This window comes from Eleutherodactylus coqui, chromosome 10 (assembly GCF_035609145.1).
Source record: "Eleutherodactylus coqui strain aEleCoq1 chromosome 10, aEleCoq1.hap1, whole genome shotgun sequence".
NCBI lineage: Eukaryota > Metazoa > Chordata > Amphibia > Anura > Eleutherodactylidae > Eleutherodactylus > Eleutherodactylus coqui.
The window spans coordinates 38,601,795-38,617,607 of NC_089846.1; the positions used below are offsets into that span (position 1 = coordinate 38,601,795).

The 15,813-nt window shown below is 38.8% G+C and overlaps 1 protein-coding gene across 4 annotated transcripts in view; it reads right to left on the minus strand.

Moving 5' to 3' along the window:
* TNC (tenascin C) overlaps positions 1-15,813 on the minus strand; it is a 117,807-nt gene that overhangs the window by 40,907 nt on the left and 61,087 nt on the right. For 3 of the 4 annotated variants that reach the window (XM_066580834.1, XM_066580835.1, XM_066580833.1), the window contains 5 exons: positions 15,228-15,500; positions 3,154-3,276; positions 1,865-2,008; positions 699-818; positions 463-606 (listed from right to left, as the gene is read on the minus strand). In XM_066580834.1, the coding sequence (XP_066436931.1) occupies positions 463-606; positions 699-818; positions 1,865-2,008; positions 3,154-3,276; positions 15,228-15,500 (804 nt within the window). The remainder of the gene's footprint in view (positions 1-462; positions 607-698; positions 819-1,864; positions 2,009-3,153; positions 3,277-15,227; positions 15,501-15,813) is intronic. The other variant, XM_066580836.1, reaches the window with a different exon arrangement.

Genomic DNA, 15,813 nt, shown 5'->3' on the forward strand with positions numbered 1-15,813 from the left:
TAATAATTATATATCGAAGCAAACATCATAGATCAACAAGCAAAACATTTTACTCTAAAAAAACAAGAATTGTAGGTTTCCCTACTTCCACCTGTCAAACTGTGATAATACCGTTCTTTACCTTAGAGTTTTCAGACCTTTGTTAGTGACACCTGGTTTTAAGCATCTACAATTTATGTGAATACAGTCCTTGAGCTCAGCCATGGTGTCAAGAGCTATATGACAAGTATAAGCCGGCATCTGCTTTACTAGACAATAGGTAATCCTTTTCATCTACAAGAAACATTGATGCCGGATAAAGACCATTGGAACACCTAACATTAGCATTTATATTATTACTCACCGATTCTCAAGAGAGAGGCATTCGATACTCCAACTTACGTAAGAGCTGTAAACTCTATGGTTGACATTATAACTTGTGGAGAAAACTTTCATATGCATGTAATTGCAGCTTTACTATACCTGTGGTGAATACAGTGGAGATTTCCCGGCTTCTAAGTGCTCCTCTAACAGCATAGATTTTTAATATGTATTCCGTAGCCGGTTGAAGCCCAATGATATCATTTTCGACAGTGTTGCCCGAGACTGTCTTCTCTACAGCTGGAGCTGCAGCAAGAAAAAGAGATATTTAAAGCAATGTCTCAATTTCAGTACGTTGTAATAATAATGAAACAAGGGACCTTTAGTAAGATCCTTACCATTCTTTGCCGAGTAGGAGATAACATAATTATCCACAGATGCCAATGATGGTTTCCACTGAGCCAGAGCTTCGGAATCGGTGACGTTAGTGGCTCTTAGACCCGATGGACTGTCAAGAGCTAGAACATAAATAAATTTTGCCTTACTTAAAAATCTGAAATGACAAATTCTTAGGATATATTTTAAGATACATTTATAGACAAGGGCAAAAACTATTAAATGGTCATCTACTAGAGTATCTACTATTGTGATGATCCTTCTATTTTCAGCAGTGTTGGTAATATACCAGAATTAATTCATGATTGCTGTTTGGTGTATGTTAGGATATTACCCATTTTGAGATTCGTTAAATATACATTGCCCCCTATTCACTATTATAGACATCCTTAAGTCATAATCTAATATATATTAGAAGTTCTTAGCTTGAAGTAGTGCAGTTTGTTATCAAAGAAACTCTGCCTATAGCAACCTATCAAAACGCAGCTTTCACTTTACCTCAACAGTATAAGAAGTGAAAACTGCATTGTGATTAGTTGCTATGCTATGAACAGCAAACATATATTCTTTTAGACAGCTTTTATAAGAGTGTGGTGCCAAGCTACTTTTCCATGGCCCATATTGTAGATGCTATGGTGATGGTGAGTGAGTATGAGGTATAGCGTGTAGTGGTACATAATATATAAACATGAGGGCAGAGGTATTTTGATAACAAACCTCACTACATCAGGTTAAGATGTATATACATAGGATGTACCGCAACACGTCATGCATTACACTTGTTCATTATCACCATAGCATCTACAGAGTTGGCCAAAGAAAAGTAGCCCGGCACCACACTCTTATGAAAGTTGTGGAAAAGAAAATGTCTTTGTTGCCCATTTCAACCAATTAGAATGTAACTTTAATTTCTTATACTACTAAGGTAAAATGAAAGCTGTGCTGTAACTGGTCATCATGGACAATGATTTTTTTTCTGAGACTCCACAATGATAGTTTCACGAAGTGCCAAAATCTTGATGTAACAAATTCCAAACTTAAGTCCTATTAAATCATTAGGCTTCAAAGAATATATAATAGTGAAGACAAGGGCCGTTCATCTTTAAGACACAACCCCCTTTAATGATAACACATACAGTACATAAGCATTATACAGTAGCATACATACCCGTTGTGAGGGTACCAGAAGCTGGTGTACTTTCTTCATTGCCCTTCACGGATACAAGACTTACAAGGTACTCAACACCAGGCAGGAGGTTAACTAAAGTAGTTTGAGTTCTAGAACCATCCACTTCCACTGTGTTGCTGGCACCTGGAAAGTAAGAGTTTATATAAATAAATAGGTTTACAGTATATAAGGCTCAGTTCATATCTGCATCCGATGCTCCATCAGTGGCCTTCGTCACAGATCTGGTCAAAAAGTCAGGCATAATAGTGTAGCCTACTGCGTTATTTTATCCAAGAAAATGATGGACACCATGACCGAAACTCAACGGATCCAATTACAGCCAACGAGGTCTGTAAGGCATCATTGGTGTCCATATTCCAACACTTCTGTTGTTTTCATTCCTCTGCTCCTTTGGCAGAGCATCACAACAGTAACGAGGAATGCAGATGTGAACAGAGCCTAGAAAGTAAGTGGAAACATCTCAAGTAGAAAAGTATAAAGCTTGCTTCTCTACTTTTTTCTGTCATGGATCCATTTCTTTCGAAATAAAAAATCCAAGCCATAGGGTAAGACCATATATGTCTAACAGCAATAATTCATATCAGTACATATACAGCCAGAAACTAAACATTAAAGAGCTGCAGATGTGATTAACATATAGATAAAACAATTGTAAATGTAGTACATTCAGAACTATTCATGTACATATATATAGAGAGATGTGTCCACCCTTAACTGGGTGTTCTTATCTCGACTTTTAATGGTTAAGATGGGAAAACCTGGCCCTCTGTTTCCAACCATCTTCATTCCAGTGCTGTTTGCGTAGTTCTTATTGAAGTGAATGGGAGCTATGGAAACAGTTACAAAACTATGTTTTCATCCCTCCCTTTCACTCCAATGGGGGTTGCGGAAACAGCGCTGGGTTGAAGCACTTGGAAGTTCTTGTAGTCACCATGTGGGGAGCCAATAACTATGGCAGTGTTTTCCAATCTCAGGTATGGAAAGCCGACATAGGAATACCTCTTTAAACTTTCCTTCAGTCTCATTAAGGACTCCAATTTCTCATTATACCAATTTCTTAAATTATTGCAATGTTGTCAGGCTCCTAGCAAGTGTTGGGAGATGTCTAAGCTGTATATGTCTATTGTGGCCAGAGTATTGCAAAATCATGGTTTTTTTCAAATCTCAAGTTACGTGGCGCCAATAGGAAAGGTAAGGGAGGACAAAGCCAAGTGTATTATATAAATTACTTTTTTTTCCATTACTTTTTCTTTCCAACATGATTTTACCTCCAGTTACAGGAACATAAGTGATCAGGAATTTGTTAACACGTATCTTCGGTGCTAGCCAGATGACTTTAGCAGAGTTCTCAGTAATGTCGGAGAAAGAAAGTCCTTCTGGAGACCCCAGGGCTGCAGAAACATAAGAAGAGCTACTTAGCGGTAATAGTTAAGCCTCCCTTGGGCAGTTTTGGAATGTTCTAAAATATCCCGCTTACCACCTACTTCTAATGACTAATAATTACATGACATATGGTACTGTGCTTTGCATAATATTTGACAAAATTGGCATAATAATGTTTACTAGATTGGAGTAGCTGCACTGGCTTATTCCCATAAATATTTCATAAGATTTTACTATTTAATACATCTTCATTTTCAGTGCTAAGCCACACTTTAGAAGTGATATTTATTCAGGTTTTAGAGGTGTCCAGTAAAGTCACAAAGTCATCAGCAGCTTCATCTCACCAAGAATATTAGCATGAAGAATTTCAGTGCTACAGGGTACTGCATGGAATACTATCAAAAATAAAAAAATTCTGTTCTAATTCATGCCTTGATATATTTTTCAAGGATTGTCGCTCACGTAGGGGGATCTCTCCGCAGCCCCTTAGCTGTACTGTTCTCACTTGATATGCTGTTTAATGTTATGTTCATGTTGCACTATAATATTGCACTGTTTCTCTAGGGGAGAGCTAGAGGCGTTCCTCTTGCAATTATTGCATGTAAATTGGAAAGAGGAAGTAGGGCTATGGCCGTAACTATGGTAGACAGAGAAGAGAAGTAAGTGAATGAGTCTCGGGCAAGTTGCTGTAGAAAGGTATCGACTTCAGTATTTAGTTACTAGTATACCGGTTGAACACCCATTTCCGATGGTATCCATACTGAATGCTTAGCAAAATGGACTGAGAATTAACCCTTTGCAATCCAATTTTGGATTCAGGGTTTCCTAGGGGGCTTTCTCTTTCTGCCATTATACAATAGCACCATCTGCTGGTTAGAGCAAGTACTGCAATATGTGACATGCTGGAGAGGCCCCTGACAAGAGAGCAGCCAGTAATCTACAGTAAGAGTACCTCGCTGGACATCTTCTGACATCGGAGCTGTACAGCCTTCAATCAGAATGTCTTTAGATGTCAGACAGTGGATTGGAAAGGGTTAATAGGAAGGCCGCGAGCTCCAGCCTGTGCCAACCTCTAAATTGATACTCTGGTTAGCATCTTGATTGGCGTATTTGTGTAATTCAAACTGTTGAACAATGGACTGTTATTAAACTTTTGTTTGGAGCATCATCACCATGTGGTTTCGCCCTATAACTTGACCACTTTATCTGCCATAGATTGCTAACACCTTCAACCAGGCTTTTGCCTAGGCACACCCACTCCTCTACCTGCTAGGGTTGATACAAGCTCCTGATAATTGCTGCCCGGCCTACAGCCACATTCCCGCTGACCTATCCCAACCATACCCTGGTTCACGCACACAAAACTCCAAATCTTCAGCATGGACAAAGAAATAAATCATAAAATTCTGGCTTCCTACACCAACTACTAGGGGAACCTTAAGGGCTCACTGAACAACTCTATATTCTCCTCCCTCTGCCAATAGGGTGCGGGTGTGACTGCTACTTCTGCATTCCCTATAGCTGTGCCCATGTTAAGAGATCTCTTTTTATGCATTTCTTCTCAAATATATAAATGCTTCCTAAAGAAGTCGAACAGTTTAAAGTTAGCACATCTTAAAGCACTGAACACATGGCCCAGTAATAAAAAAGTATACTAATTCATGATGAGTGGATACTGAGATTATGGCTGCCGGGGGGATTTATTTACTTGTTTCAGAAAGTACATATAAAATACATCTCCCATTAAATGTATTCCCTTCTCAATGAATGTGTGTTACAGAGTTACTATCGTGTTTCCCCAAAAATAAGACAGTGTCCTATATTAATTTTTATTCAGAAAGGTTTAACTTTTTTACATGTATAGCTGCCTGGACACTATTTAAATTAACTTTTTAAATTAACTGTTAGCAGGGCTTAATTTTGGAGTAGGGCTTATATTTCAAGCATCCCCAAAGAGCCTGAAAAATCATGCTATGTCTTATTTTCAGGGAAACAGGGTATTAGTGTACTGTACTGTAGTTTGTGGTCTTCTACACTCAAGAATAAATGAGTAGTTTTTCATGATACAATATTTAACCCCTTAATAAAGGTTGTATTAGGACTTTATATTTGCATTACTAAGGGCGCTTTCACATGGCAGTTTTGTGTTCAGTTTTTTGTAAGCCAAAACCAGGAGTGGGTCCAAAATATGGAAGGACTGCAAATCTTTCCATTATACTTTCTCTCTGCTCCTGGTTTTGGTTTACAAAAAACTGAACACAAAAACTGTCATGTGAAAGCACCCGAAGTGGTGCATAAAAGACACAACATTTGGTGCAAGCCCTGTTTGTGCAAAAAATGGTCTTTTTTTAATTTACGCCTGCACACAACAGTTCTGGATGTGTATTGAAGCCTTCAATGGGAGCATCCAGTGTGGATGTGCATAGCGCCTTAGTATTTTTTAAAAATGTTTCTTTTTTTAAAATTTAATTAGTGGGTTTTTGAGATCTTTCTATGTTTGCTACATTGGAGTACCTCCCCTTATCAAGAGTTACAGCAAACATATGGTAAGCCTGTTATAGGGATATTAAAATGTGAACAAGGCAAAAAAAGCTCAAAAATATACTCAGTTGTAAAGCATTAATGGCCTATCTGAAGGAAAGGCCATCAATAGCAGATCAGTGAGAGTCTGTCGCCCGGGACCTCTGCTGATCAGCTGTTCACTGGGTTGGTATGCCTGAGCACCATACTGATATCTGCAGGAAGCAAACAGCTCCGTTCTCACTGCAGTGGCCAGGCATGGTACTGCAGCCAAAGTTTCCATTGCACTAGCTCATCAGCAGGGGTCCAAGGAAGTGGACTGCCACCAATCTACTATTGATGGCCTGTCCTAAGAATAGGCGATCAAACATTTACAACTGGAACAAACCTTTAATGACACAGAGAAATACTGAAATAAAATTAAGATTTGAGTGTGTTAAGAATTTACTCATTAACTAGATGCATAAAGTGTCTCAGCTAGGGAAATTGGGCTAAGATTTTGGACCTTTTGGAAAGGGACGTTGCCTTAGGGAATGTTTCTCAGAGTTTTCTAAAGCATTATTATGTATTTAGTTTTCACATATTTTTTTATTTGTCATGCTGAATGCAGCCTCTATTCCGCAGCACTGAGTTTTTATGGTTCTGCAAGATAAAGCTGCTTAACATTTACTATATAAACATACCATGTGGTCGTTTAAGGGGTTAATGAGGCAGTTATTATGTAATAGTCACCATAATACTTTCCGTTTCGAATAGAGGATTTGAATGGATGCAAGAAGTTTCATCACCTAATGCATTAGGATTTTCATTCTATAATTACTACATTTTGTTAAAATCTTCAGCATTTGGGACCAACCGCTACAATTTATGAAAAGCACAAAAGAAATCCCCACTATCTTTATCTGTTTGGTAGTTAGTATGCAGTATCCAAAACCGTCAGCCCTAACAGCAGCCTGAACTAGAATATATTTGTTTAATATCTGTCCACAGCAATTTGTTCTCGGTTCCACCAGATATTTTTCAGCTTTCTTTAATCTGCCTTTTGATGAGTCTTTCGCAAAAGGGAGAAGACGGATTTTTTTTTTCTAATCTGAATAAATAGCCCACACAAGAAAAGTCCATTAGTAATGGCCGACAAACCCAAACAAGCCACATTAAAAGGTTTGATGGAGAACTGCCAATATTACAGAAGAGCAAGGGGTAAAATTGATTTGGAAAGAAGTAGTCAACAGTGAAACATACAAAAGAGATTTGAAAGCTCCAAATCTTTCAGTAAAGTGCCAGGAGCAGAAGAGAGAAAAGAACCGAGCCTAAAAGAGACACATATTCAATGAAATCCCGAGGACAATGACGCTCATCCATTCCCAGTGTGCGGAGGGAGGTGTAAATTGTTAATGTGCCACAGTTAATAAATTTAGAAGAAATATGTAGTTATTTATTTTCTGCTGAAGCATCAAAGCCAGCAAACACCAGAATAGGGCACTCTTCATGTTATTTATGACCAAATGCCAAGTGTCTCAGTGGGAGGGTATATTGGCATGAGTAGACGAAGGAGTAAATTAAGTGGAAGACTAAGGTCTAGATCGGTTACAGCCACTTGCTAACTTTTGTCACCTTAAATGTCTGCATTCATCAATAACCTCATGGCTTAGAAGAAATGCTACAAGGATGTTTAAGTGACTCTTGAGAAATAAAACTGAAGCTAAGACTACACAGTGACTTTTGTTCACGGTCGAATTGTAGCATTACCGCCACACAGTGTCCCTAATAATTCCCAATGAGAATCACGGTTGCAAACAACCATTCCCAAAAGTATGACCCATGTGGATTCTTCTGCACTGGTTGGAAGGTTGCTAATGATATTGCTTATTTTAGTAAGACAGTTAGGTCGGTGGAGCTTAGTTTTATGGTGCTTTTACATGAACGGTTTATCAGGCCCAAGCATTTGGAGGAATGCTTGTTGACTTGACAGTCGGGTTGTGCAAATTCTCATTCGTAGACCAATTGTCTGGTTTATGCATAAAAGTGTTCAATGCTTGGCTGTACCTCTCTCCATGTAAACAGGTAGACGTGTGGTTGATCAAGGACACTTGTATGGGGAGTAGATGAGCAAAACTGAATAATAATAGTTCAGTTTAAAAGCAGCCAATGACTGAACGATGAGCGAGAATCATGAGGTTCTCACTCGTCGTTCCGTTTCAGCTGACATAAAAAACAGTGCCAGCTCAGGCAATTATCATGCAATTTAAATACTGATCATTCATAGGAATGGGAAACACTGAATGATTAGAGCATGAGAACCGTATGATTCTCAACGAGAATTGTGCAGTGTAAACATGCTGCCTGAGCGTAGATGAGCTGGTGATGACGTCATCAGCTCATCTGCTTGGACAAATGAGAATTACGAGATTCTTGGCCCATGTAAAAGCTCCTTCAGGCCTTATGTCCATGGGCAGATTTGATTTGTAGAATCAAGATCCGCAGCTCAAGCCGCCCACAGGGAAGCATTGGCGCCCACACTTCAGTTTACACATGCGGATTTGTTTTCCAGATTCTGCATGCAGAAAACAAATCGCAGCATGCTCCATGGATTAAGTACGGACGGCTTCCAATGAAGGCAATGGAAGCCGTCCGATCCGCTGCCCATCCGCAGTTGACATTGCACATGGTCCGCGGATTGCTGGAAAACGGCACTTGCGCACACATTCGCAGTACAGAAAAAAGAAAACAGCCACAGGTACGCAGGGTTGCCAGCAACGAGCAAGGTCGGATTCCGCTTCGGGCAACCCTGCCTTGTATTACAGGCTTATTCGTCCCTGGAAGAAATAATTGCGATATGACATATACAGTAGTGAAGTGCGACACTTCTTTTGTTGAACTCTTAAGAAACCCAACAAAAAACAAAAAGTTTATAAGTTTCAATATGAAACTGGGGGTATTTCAGTCCTACAGATGTCTTTGAGTGCCATATTATGGCCCAGTACAACTTGGAAGTTTATGGCGCTGCACCATATACCGTATATACACCCATGAAAGATTTGTTGCAGAAATTTCTGCAACTGAAATTCCATAATCTGAATGAGGTTTTCCGATGAATAGAACAAAAACAGAAATGTAAGTAACAAATCTGCTGATCGTTATTGTACCGTTATGGGAGATTCACACATAGCAAACTTTTGCACTGTGAATTAATCCGTATGTGGATTGTATTGCAGATGTGCTGCTGACTTGCTGTGGATTTCACTCTTGCATAAGTCTTTACCGCATTAAAACATGCAAATTTTATGGCGGAGTGGCTAAGGCTAAATCCACATCAGAAAATAATGCCGCCGTGAATGTTATAGTATAAAGTACTTCTGAGTGTTAGAAACTACAGAGGAGAATTAATTGGGCAAACTGTTCATAGTTTAACATGGGGATTTAGTTAAAATATCAAATATAGAGCACATTCGGAGCTGTATTAACAATCTGGGTTCACCATTATACAATTCAAGACCTTTAAAATCAAAAAAGCAGAGGTAAAAATGTGATTAAAGCAGACATGTAGCTCCAGCGGCCTGGCACTAATACACAGAATGAAATAATCTTTTGTTTTCCCAGTTCCTGTTATTATAGCGCATTGCGGGTTTAGAACCATCAGCCTGTGCAGTGATGATTTTCACCACAAAGAGTCGAAAGAAAGGAAATAAAAAGAGAAAAAAAACATTTAATTATATGTGACTGGTATCCAGCTGCCAGAGAGTGATAGTTATACAGCCACCTGTGGAGGAAAATTATATGTTATAAGACTCTAGAACAAAGAAAAGAAGAGCTTGGAGAGATTTCCATAGCGGTGATGTGTGCTGCATCAAAGAAAGTGACGATTTTATTATGTATATACAGGTAGGAGTATATATATATATATATATATATATATATATATATATATACATATTTGTAGCCAACCGAATGTGTGAGCCGTGCTAAGCCATGTGTGCAGTATGGTAAATTATAGGTTAATGTAACGGGTTGTTCAATGCTTCCTGAAGAATAGTATAGAAAAAAAATCTACAAAAACAAAATAAAAAAACATTTTCAAAAATGACCGTATTTAGCCTATTGATATTCAAAACACCTAAGTTGGGCACACAAAAAAAAAAATCAAATGAAAGATGATTTTAGTTGCATTTTACTTTATGGAAGACACTATCTCACCCTAGACATCCCTTCTAACTCGAGAGAGATCTCCCAAGACCTGGCAAACTGCTGATTTTGGCTCTCCCCATTGGCTCATAGATAGGTGGTTCCTAAGTGTGCCCCCGCCTTTGATGTTTACGGTATACACTCTAATAGGACGTAAGTACAAGACTTGTCTAGATGGGATGACATATTCATTTGGAGTACATTGATCATGTTCCAGTGTTAACCACCATGGCCAAAGAGGCTAGAGCTATGGAGGACGAGAGCCAACGCAATGAACCCCAACAGTGATGGAGTGGTTGAAGAATCGGTGGTTAAATAACCCTGTTATTATCAACAATTAGTTTTTTTTTGCTCACTGTAATATCTCTTCAATGTTGTAATAAATTATAACCATAGCTAAGACTATCCATCTCAAATAGGCATTCGAATGTTTAACCATATCTATGGGATCCAGCTTTCATTCGGTTTGCCTGAGTATATAATTTAGTTTAAACCACATATACATTTTTTACTTATAAGTAAAAAGTCACAAATCAGTGAGTAGGTATTTTGACCACAAGGTCCTTGTTCCCCAGGGTGGGCTGAAACTCATCAGAATTTCCTTTGCCATTACTGCCCAGTCTGCAGAGTCTTTTTTCCATGGTTGAAGATTTATGGGCTGAACACAGTTCAATTATCTTCACATTCCCATTTAAGAAAACTGTTAGCTTCTTTACTGTAGTTGCTAGGTTGGAGGAAACGTAATGCTTTTGAAGACCCTTCGAACAATGAGCCTTTATGTTGACAAGAGCCACCAGTAAGACTTCAGGGCTTGCTCTATTAGTAAGCAATAACAATGCTGTCACATTAAGTTTTCTCCCATCACGTTAGAAATGTCTAAACGTGATAGAATGTAGAAGTCATGTTTTTAATAGAAATAAACAGTTCGGTCCTAATAGAGTCTAACTTTAAAGCAATTTTCACTAATATGCCTATTTGGATTGTAAGCTTATGGAGTTTAGCTATAAGGTTTCATAAAGCAGTCTTTATATGATTGTGCAATGAGAAAGCACTGCAAATTCTTGGTAGACAGAGCCCAAATACGTTTGTGTATACCTATACATGTTCTTATGGTGATCTAGTGATGAAGGGCTGGTGTTGCGTACTGATATGTGCCACCATTGTGTATTTGATAGACAAGGACAGCCCCTTAGTTCTAGTACCGGAATGTCATTTATGTTTAAAACTAGAGATGAGCAAACCTACTCGTTTCGAGTAATTACTCGATCGAGCACCGCGATTTTTGAGTACTTCCGTACTCGGGTGAAAAGATTCGGGGGGCGCCGGGGGGAGGCGTAGCAGAGCGGGGGGTAGCAGCGGGCAAAAGAGGGGAGCCCTCTCTCTCTCCCTCTCCCCCCACTCCCCGCTGCAACCCCCCACTCACCCATGGCGCCCCCCGAATCTTTTCGCCCGAGTACGGAAGTACTCGAAAATCGCGGTGCTCGGGCGAAAAAGGGGCGTGGCCGAGTACGCTCGCTCATCTCTATTTAAAACTCTTAAAGACTAGAATGTTTCAGTTGTAAATGATCAGACACTTTTTAGCGGTTGAACGCATGTGGTGCTTTTATATCCTTTTTTTCTTCCTTTAGGATGTGTTTTTTTATGACATACAAGGCTATTTTTAATACTTTTTTTCAGCCAAAATTTTTGCACAATTTTTTTTGTTTGTTTTGTTAGGGGTAATATGTACAAAAAGTTAAAAATATATATTTTTTTTATTTTTAGCTCTTTATTTTTAAATTTATTATATTTACTCTTAAAAAAGTGCAAAAATAGTTTCACCATTTTCTTTCAGACATATCTTGTATAGTCCTGGATTACAAGGAATATGTCGACACAAAGTGGTGCTATTTCCTGTCGCCATATTCCCTGTAATCCACGACTATACAGCTTACGTTGGCATGGGTGATGGGTAGATTTCTTTTTTTTAAAATATATTTGCAAATTATTCTGTATTTTGTTTTTCCTTTTTTTGTACATCTATGTTCCCTATGATGTGATATCAAACCTCTGGTGACATTCACACTCTCATTTTTTTAATTTTACAGTTTCCCACTGTAGCTTGGGCATCCATAGGAGCAGTATCCATAGGAGCCCTAGGTGCAGGAGAAAACATCCCTCTATAGTGACATTAGTCACTGTGAGACCTGTGCTGGAGTCTGCTCAGAGCCTGTAGCTCTGACATGCAAGGGGTCACCAGCGATCACATGATCGCTGGGTCCTATGTAGGAAATAGCACTGCTGCTTCCTGTATTCCCTACATAGTGCTCATTGAGAGCTATATAGCCTTAAAAGAAAAGGCAGAAGTGGTTAGAACCGGCTTCTGCCTTCTCCATCGGTTCCTTGACTACCTCTGACAGCTGAGAACCCAACCTACTAGATTACAAGAGCAAGAGCTTTAATCCCACACCATATTTTTACTATGATGTAGGATTAAATCCCAGGAACAAGCGGCACATATTTATGGCCCCTGGTTCTTAAAGACTTCATTCTAATCCAGTACAGATGAGGTAGAAAAGGTAGATATTGTATCCTAACACAGCTTTCGTAAAGAGATGGTCTCATAAAGGCATACTATGGAAACTCCACTCTAAAATGGAGAAGAGAGCTGCTAAGTGAGAGTAGTTTCAGTTGATCCGTTTCAGCTTTGTATTACATGGTTGGTCATTCATTTGAATGGCAGTAAGCATTATTATATTCCACATTCAGTGGCCGCTACAGGAAAAACAGATGTATGGCCAATCAGAGCTTCCCGGTAACAACACACCACCATTGGTCCTAATCTTTAAAGAAGGGCTAGTCTTCTTGAGAAGTACTTTTTGCCAAAATATTAAACCATTTATGCCATGATTAGTATCATAATTTTGAATGGTGAGCTAAAAAGGAAATGTTTGGACTATATGGTTTACACAGTTGCTTCCAGCAGATTAAATACAGCTTAAATATGGCATTGATCGAGCCACCGGAATGTGTTTTGGCGGCATATTATAACACGTTATTTCTATTCTTATTCTTTCCAGCCAGCAGATGGCATATGTTTATATCTAGGTAATTGACTATGTTTACCTCGAATTGCATCTAACTCCCTCTTGCCATTTATAGCAAAGAAATGAAGGACTCGCTAACATCTGTAGCTTCTCTTGGTGAGAAATTATTTGGCCATGTTCTACCAATGATATAAACATTATGCACTTGCTAATATTATTCCACGTACAACACGTTCATCATTTAATATGACGTTCTTTCTGTGCTTTTCTGCTTAGTGTTACTTCGCTCTGTCAAGCAACAGATTAACTAGTAGTGACATCTTCAAGCGGTATTTTACCCAAGTATTCTAGAGCGTCACTAAGAATTTTTGATATTACTTGATGGATTTGGAATGTTAGCGTCTACATATAGGATATTAATTCATTCATTTTGTTCACCAGCACAAAGTACATCTTAGGAAATCTAAATATGATTAAAAGTTTAGAATGTATAGTGCAGTGGACATGTATTCTTAATACAAAAGGAACCTGAGTAGACATATATCCATTGGATGCAAAAAATGTTGGCCTTAAGGGGCTGCCTCACAAAGATAATACTTTCCTGATGGAAGTGGCTGCTGTGATAAATGGATAGCTGCCAGTCCAGTGAAACACTATTACATATTGCATCAGTCATCCAGTTTGCTCATAGAGCAGGCGACTCCCCACTACAGAGTCCATGTGCCCTAACCGGTCATTTAATTAGAGCCGTCAATGTATCCTGGGTCTATCTCTCAAATCAAAAAAGGTTTTCTCCGCTTCTTTGTTCAACTACTAATTCTTAGTTTTTGGAGGTCCACTGTTGCCCCTACTAGGATTATGTGGGACATTGCAAGCAATACCATATTTCGCTTTGAAGAGATAAGAGGAAGCAAGAAGATGGCCGTAGATGACCATTACATCATCCTTGGGTTTTATAGATTGGATTTCACAAAGTACACTTTCATCACTCAATGTTTAAGATACATTTTTTAAGACTCTGTCAGTCTTATTCTGGCTCTCCTCCCACTTGCCTTCCCCTTTTTTTCCTTATTACGTTGGTGTTATATCCACTATATAGTTTTGAAAAACTTAGATATATGGGATGTTTGTACTGTATGTGGAGGGTTGGTTTATAAAGTTGCACTTCAGTTTTTTTTGTATTTCTATGCTTTGCTACTTCCCATTTCGATGTCTCCTGTATTGCAAATGTGTAATTAAATTATTTTGGAACTAAAAGACAACCCCCTTGAGGGTACCCATAGGTTTTCTTTTTCCTTAACACCCTTTAATTGACATATTCCCCCAGATATTCAATCGGGAAACATGTTAGGACTGAAGCTGAGCTGATGGATTTTCTTAAGTAGGTTGTGTAGTCGACAGAAAGAGGGATTACACTCTCATAAGTGGTGTAGCGCCCTTATCAGGGCAATAACTCTGCAAGTAGACCATTGCCTTTTTTTATGTGACATCGCTATATGAGGGCTTCTTATTTTTTAAATATTTTTATGGCACCATTTCGGGGTGCAAAAGCAAATCAGTGTTTAAAATTTTGTCACTTTGACCTATTACTAGTGAATTTGCAATTAGCAATTCAACCACTTTGCTTAAAAGGAACCTATCACTGGCTAAAAGCAATATAAACTAAGTAATGGTACTCATATGGCAGATTCACCGGTGTTCACGCTGTCAGTCCAAAAAAGTTAGCATGCAGACTGTGCACTCAGCGCATGAACCATGCATCGGATTCAAAGCTCTAGGCTATGCATGCACATCATTGACCTATATGGGAGTTTTGCATGCACAGTCTGCAGCTTTGAGTCCGCTGCATGGTCCATGCACCAACTTTCAGGGCTGACAGCGCAGGCATCGGGAGGCAGGTAAGTATAATAAATACCTCCCCAAGCTCCTGGGAACCTGCCATATGAGAATCAAATTATGGTGCTCATAGCTGGTCACAGGTTCCCTTTAAAGGGGTTGCTTCATGGAAACAACTTATCATCTACTTTTGTCTTTCTATAGAACACAGTACTTTTACTTACTGCAACAGGGTATGGCTATATATCTAGACATACCAAAAGCTTTATATTGCAAAAAATGATAACTATAAAATTAGGAAATAAGAAAGCTTCCAATTATTTTTTGTTTCTTGTTCACAGTACTGTAACTCTTAAAGGGATGACCACCATGTTACTACATGAAAATTGAAATACCTGTTGTTGCCTCTCCTTCAATTGATGGAGAGTGCTGACCACTAGAAACGCCATGCAGCTCAATTTCATATTTAGTGCCATCTCTTAGTTCTGTCACAACTGTTGACCGATCACTGCCTGGTACTGTTAGTGTAATTGGCTTATACTGCTTTTTGGAATCTTGCAGTTTAATGATAAAGTTGTCAAAACCACTTTCATCAGCTGTCCATGATAGATGGAAACTGTCCGGAGTAATTTTGGAAACCACGAGGCTTCCAACTTCAGGTTCTGTCTCTGGAAAAAAAATGCCATGGAAGGTAGAAGGAAATGGAAAAGCATTGTTAGTGTCGTAGTCCTAGTCTCTTCTGATAAAGTGCTCAGTGCAAGGCTAAAAGAGGAGAAGAAAAGGAAATTGAACTTTTGTTTAAAAGGAGTATTCAGAAGATGCAATGCAAGAACATATTAGATATTCTTCACCTGGAAAAAACAATATATTACAGCAAAGCCTTTAAAATGACACATAGACATGGAATAAAGAGGAGCTATGGGGTATGAAAATATTGTAGATATAACCAACTTATATATTTGGTCATTTTTTGTAAACCAT